Below are 6,298 nucleotides of genomic sequence, written 5' to 3' on the forward strand. Positions count from 1 at the left end.
AAGGAGCATGCAAATATCACTCTCAGGGCTGGGGCTGAGATTCTCTTCCCTCCCAGTTCCACTCAGAGCAAGAGCTTTGAGAAGGAGCTGCCAATGAGAACGAGCCCACAGCAGTTACTGAGCACGCGGGGCACTGGGGCTTTGGAGACAAACAGGCCACTGCCCTCCAGGAGGGAGCTGAGGCTTAGCATCTCTACCCCCAACCCCCACCCCTGGCCAGGTGTGACCGGGAGCAGCTCTGCCAAGGCCAGTGGCCTTATCATCACTCCCACTTCTTGGTGTGGCCGGGTCCTCTACTGAGCTTCTGGAACTGGCCCCGCTCATTAGCTAATGTTGCCCAAATTCTGATCAAAACCTTCAGGGCTATAACTCTTGTTTTTGTTCCTCTTTTCAGCATTAACAGCAGCAAAGTTGTACCCCGGTTTGAAAGGTTTGGCTTGGGCATCCTGGAGTCCAGTAATCCAAAGATGTAGCCAGCCGTGCAGTTTTTCTGACAACGTATTTCTTTCTTAAATGTGTCTCTAAAACATCCAAACCACCACCACGACAAAAAAAAAAAAACAAAAAAAACAATGCTCTTCAAAATGCCAGCCACCCTCCTAAGTGCCGCAAGCCAAGAGCACGAGGCCTTGGTTTAGACTGTTCATCTGCAAAAACACTTGGGTCCTGGAGATGGAGCCGCACCTGCTGTTTCTTAAAATGACATCACCAACAACCAGACCTGTCCTGACAGGCGGCAAATGTTTACATGTATGTTCCTGCGGAGTTGGACTCGAGGTTGTACAATAGGTAATAATAAAAAAACTGGTCTGTGTAGAGGTTACTGGCACGTGGGCAGGGATGGCAGAAGTGGTCCTCCCTTCTGGAGGAGACTGTAGGAGTGAGGTGCCCACACTGGGCCAGAGGAAGAAAAGCATGGTAATTGTGGCTGGTCTCCTGGCAGGACGGGTGGGGGTTGGGGGGGTGGCAACCACAGGGTTTGACCAGGCTTCTACTTTGGCCCTAAATCCCATCACCCCTCATCCTATCAAAGAGGTGTGGTCTCTTCCTCCTTTTGCAGGTGAGACCCTGACTGGGAGCTGAGCTGGATTAAGAGGGTCAGAGGTTTGCAGAGAGCTTGGGTTCATCTTTGACTCCTGTAATCCAGTCCATATCTGCTGGAAAAGTATAGACAGATCGAATCCAGATAACATCTGGATGGATCCAGTGGTTCCTAGCCAGGGTCTCCACTGCCTATGGAGGTGTTTCTTTCATAAATCCCCCAGCGGGGCACCTGGGAGATGGGATGAAAGGCTTTAGCTGTTTAGATACATCCCAGTCCTTAACTAACATTTGATCCCAGCGCTCAGGCCCAGCCCAGCAGTTTCGTACACTGTGAAAGCTTATCCATGAAAATGGGGAAGGTAGAAGACAGGGGAAGAGGCAGGCGGGGTCTCTGAGCCCACTCTCCCAGTCACAGGGTGCCCTGGCCCTTTAGAGGCCCATCATCCATCTTGCCACGGTTCTGTAACTGCCCACCCCTGAGTCTTGTTGAAACCCCTTAGCCTGCTCCTGACTCCTCTGCTGCCCATGTTCGGAGCTCTTAGATAAGGTGGCAGGTGTGTGCCCTGCCTTTCATTTAGACCCAGCTAACAAGCCCCTCACCTTCAGAGTCTTCCCAAGCACCAAGGCAGGCCTCCTACTTGTGTCTGTTTGAACCAGGTTTGGGAAAGTCCAGAATATGAGAGGGTCCTGCCTGTCCTCATTAGAAGCTGACTCCTAAAGAGGAAAGTTCCAAATGGCAGAAAAGCCCTTCAGTGAAGGTTAGGGCGTATCTAGCTCCAAAGCTGGAAATAACCCAGGGTGACGAAAGTGGAGAGGAGATTGTCTTCAGACCCCCAACCCATGTCCACATTTGGAGCCAAGACGAGAAGGCACGTGGCCCTCCTACCGGGTTCATGTACACCTGTCTAACCAGGCTCCGAACCTGGAGTTTGGCCAAATCGTCCTGTGAAATGGGCTGCTTGGCCTGGAGACTGCGGGGTGACCTTCCTGGCTCTGGGCTGAGCATCCCTTGGCGGCCCTGCTGGGAGGGCACAGCCAAACAGCTGTGCTGGGTACCCGGGCCTCTGGGCCAACAGCACCTTAACCCTACCTGCTGGGGGTGTGGGGAGGAAGATGGAGAAGCTGTAAACCAGCTAGACTCTGCTCTGGGGGTCCTTTTTCCCCTGTGGGACGCTTGGCTTCTCCCCATCATCCCTTTGACCTCCAGGTCAGCCTCTCCCCTGATCTCCTGACTCCACGTGGTATGTGACTCCACCTCCTCTGGTCATCAGGCTCCTCCACACCGGCTCCTTCCCAGAGGTCACAGTTCATGCCTCTCACGTTTCCCCTCTGAACCCTTGGATGAGCAGGTGGCCTGAGAGGTGGGACAGCAGCTGAGTAAATGGGACTCACCTCACGGCCCACGGACAGTCAGCCTGGGTTTTTTTACCTTGGAGGGTGTCACACTCTTGGGTCAGTTCAGAAAGCTTTCTTTGAGTGTCTACTGTGTGCAAGTTCTGGGGGCCCAGGAGGGGAGCAGTCTCAGTGCCCGCGTTTAGGAAACATGATCTGCCAGGAACCCGGAGGGTGGGCCTGGGGGCCATCCCCCTTCCTCTCCCGGGCCCTGGGATGCCTTCTTGCTCTCAGCCTGAGCCTCTGCCCTGCCTGTCATTGAAGAGAAGCAGCTGAGGAGCTCCCCAGGTGGTCCCCATCACCCTGTCTCTATTGAAGTGACTGTGAATTGAGGTTAGGAAGACACGCCTGCCCTTCCATGTGCTCCCCCCATCTGCCTTGGAAACACATGAAGGACAGCAGATACTGTGAATTCAGCCCTCACAGCCAACTGTGAAAGGGATGGAGAAGCTGGGAGGCCTCCTGGACAAGATCTCGGGGGCTGCAGAGGTCCCCTGGGGTCTGAGAATGGAGCCCAAGTTTCAACCTTCAGCCCGCCCCCCCACCACCTCTCTCCACTTCCCAGCCTCACCTCCAAACCCCTGGGATCTGTTCCTGATGCCTTTAAACACCAGAGCCACAACCCTTGGTCCCCATCCAACCCGAGGTCTTGAATCCTGAGTTCCCCACCAGTTGTGAGTGGCGTGTAGCCAAGATGACATCTCCATACCAACCACCAAATCAAAGACGCGTACAGGGCCTGGAATCCCTCTGCCCTCCACGGAATTTCTTCCTGTGATCACTGAGGGACGTGGCGTGTCCTGTAAGCCCTTGGTGGGGGTAGTGGGGGTTGTCTGTGTTGCTTTCGGGCCCGGGTGGAGACATAAATGTGAAGCTGGTTAGGGAGCTTGTGTGATGCTGCAGTGTCAGCCAGGATTTCATCTGTGTGTGCAAACCCAACATCTTCTGTGGCCACGAGGCACACACTTGCTTTTTTGAATGTGATGTAAAATTTGTATATTAAAAGTTTTTATATTTTCTATCAACTGCATTTGTCTTCCAGAAATGCTATTAATTTAAATTAAAATGGTTAGTATTAACGGACGTACGCTATCAGTTTTTGTGGGTTTCTTTTTTTTTTTTTTTGCCATTGGCAAGAACACTGTGCCAGGCCCAGCCTGGGTGTCTAGAGTCTGTGAATAAAATTGTACCAAGTTGTCTGGGGCTTGTGTCTGCTTGGGTCCATTCCAGATGAGTGGGGCAGAGGTGGGGGGCTCTCGGATGTGTGGCGTAGGAGAACAGAAAGGGAGGGAGCAGGGTGTTTGGTCCCCATCTGGGAGCTCCCTCCAGGGAAAGAAATTTTGCCTGGACCTTGGAGGTAGATATTTCTAAACAGATGAAGGAATGGAGAGAAGAGCATCAAAGCCCATGATGCACAGAAGGTCATCCTACCCCCAACAGTGACAGCCTGGTAACATACTCAGACCCGTCACTGTCTCCTCTGCTGGAGGGGTCTTTGACTTATGAAAGCCTTGAGGGGAGGGAGTCTGAATAAGATTCATCTAAATATTTTTAGGAGCCTCTCCTTGCCAGTTATAAAGAGAGAAATGTGGGACTTCCCTGGTGGTTCAGTGGTTAGGACTACACCTTCCAATGTAAGGGGTGTGGGTCAGGGAGCTAAGATTCCATGTGCCTCGCAGCCAAAAAACAAGACTTAAAGCAGAGACAATATTGTAAAGATGTTACTATATTCATTGAGTAGTTCTATAAATTTTCTGGTGGCATCTTTAGGGTTTTCTATGTATAGAATCATATATACAAAGGGATATTACTCAGCCATAAAAACGAACACATTTGAGTCAGTTCTAAAGAGGTGGATGAACCTAGAGCCTATTATACAGAGTGAAGTAAGTCAGAAAGAGAAAAGTAATTGTTGTATACTAACGCATATATATGAAATCTAGAAAGATGGTACCAATGAACCTATTTTCAGGGCAGCAATGGAGATGCAGATGTAGAGAATGGACTTGTGGACACAGTGAGGGAGGGGGAGGGTGGACGAATTGAGAGAGTAGCAAGGAAACATATACCTTAACCGTATGTAAAACAGACAGCCAGTGGGAATTCGCTGTATGATGCAGGGAGTTCAAGCCCAGTGCTCTTTGACAACCTGGGGAGGTGGGAGGGAGGTTCCAGAGGGAGGGAACATATGTATGTGAGCGTTCTCAGCTGTGTCCAGCTCTTTGAAACCCTATGGACTGTAGCCTGCCAGGCTCCTCTGTCCATGGGATTTTCCAGGCAGACATACGTATACCTATGGCTGATTCATGTTGATGTATGGTAGAAACCAACACAATATTGTAAAGCAATTATCCTGCAATTAAAAATAAATTTTAAAAAAGACTAAAAATGGTCCACATTAAAAAAAAAAGTCTTAAAAAAATTAAAAAAAATTTTTTTTAGAAAAAAGAGAGGTAAGCAGGAGGTTGGGGTAAGCAAAACAGATGGGGGCCAAGGGGAACAAACATCTCTGAGCCAAGGAAGTGCTTTCTGCGCATCATCTTACCTTAATCTAGTCCTCACAGCAGCACCCCCAGGTAGGAACTGTTGCGATGTTTCAGCTGAGGAACAGAGAAGTTAAAATACCTACCCAAGATGACACCACTGGTCAGTGGCTAGTCCAGGCCTTGGGCCACAGCTTGACTTCAGAACCTCCCTGTCATCAGAAACTGGGGGATTTGTTGGCCAGACATTTATTGAGCACCTCTGTGTTCAAAAGATGGTGCAAAGTGCTGGGACACAGGAAAGAGGTAGAACTCTTGGTTTCAGCTGGTGGCTGACCCAAAGAAGGAGTCCCTCAGTCTGTCTAGCAGGCTTCATGGAGGAGGTGTCCTTGGAGCTGACTTGAAGGGTGAGTAAAATGCCTGTTGCATGTAAGTGAGAGGGCTTCCCAGGTGGTTCAGTGGTAAAGAATCCATCTGCCAGTGCAGGAGATGTGAATTTGATCCCTGGGTCAAACTTGGAGAAGGAGATGGCAACCCACTCCAGTATTCTTGCCTGGAGAATTCCATGGACCGAGGAGCCTGGTGGGCTACAGTCTGTGGGATCATGAAGAGTCAGACATAGCTTATCGACTAAACAACAACATGGAAATCAGAGGAGACCATTTTACTTTGAGCAAAGGTTTAGAGGTCTGGGAATACAGAGTGTGCTTGGGATATCAGAAGTCTTTCAGCTTTTCATCGTGAAATGGGACCCGGGGAGTAGAAGGAACCTGGAGAGTATTCTGTAGGTGCCAAGCTAGGAGTTTAGGCTTTAACATGACACCCCTGGGGAGCCATGGATTGAACCTGGGCCTCCTGCAGTGGAAACATATGTCCCTAACCACTGGACCACTAGGGAAGTCCCTGAACTACTGTTTCTTGACTGCTTCTCCTTTGTTTCTGCATTCCTTCACTTCCCTAGTTAGGAACTGCTTGATTCTGCTTTTGGAACTAAAGGGAGTCCTAGGAGACTAAAGTCTTTTTTTACAAACAAGAAATGGGGGATCACTTTTTGTGATATAAATAAAATCAAGTGGTTGTTAAGAAAATTAAAATGAACAAAAACTTAATTCATAGTTTCCCCCAAAGTGATCATTCTTCTATGATGGAAATAAAATCAAGTGGTTGTTTAGGAAAAAAAGAAAAGAAATGGGGGACACAGAGGGACTTTTGTGCCCGGGAGGGCCCCGCAGGGTCTTGCTCGGTTTCAGCAGAGATGCAGCAGGCTCAGGTGACACCTGCCATGAGAAGGTGTCCCCAGGTCAAGCGAGAAGGCAGGCTTCCAAAGTTTTCACCTGTAACAAAGATGAAAAACTCCAATTATCAATTTATCTTTTGAA

The 6,298-nt window shown here is 49.6% G+C and overlaps 1 protein-coding gene across 6 annotated transcripts in view; it reads left to right on the forward strand.

Annotated features, from left to right (window-relative positions):
* KSR1 (kinase suppressor of ras 1) overlaps window positions 1-3,639 on the forward strand; it is a 162,348-nt gene extending 158,709 nt beyond the window's left edge. For all 6 annotated transcript variants that reach the window (XM_061142874.1, XM_061142873.1, XM_061142875.1 and 3 more), the window contains one exon: window positions 395-3,639. In XM_061142874.1, coding sequence (XP_060998857.1) covers window positions 395-473 — 79 coding nt within the window. In that variant the 3' untranslated portion in view covers window positions 474-3,639. The remainder of the gene's footprint in view (window positions 1-394) is intronic.
* The last annotated feature ends 2,659 nt before the right edge of the window (window positions 3,640-6,298 follow it).

This window comes from Dama dama, chromosome 5, assembly GCF_033118175.1.
Source record: "Dama dama isolate Ldn47 chromosome 5, ASM3311817v1, whole genome shotgun sequence".
Classification (NCBI taxonomy): Eukaryota; Metazoa; Chordata; class Mammalia; order Artiodactyla; family Cervidae; genus Dama; species Dama dama.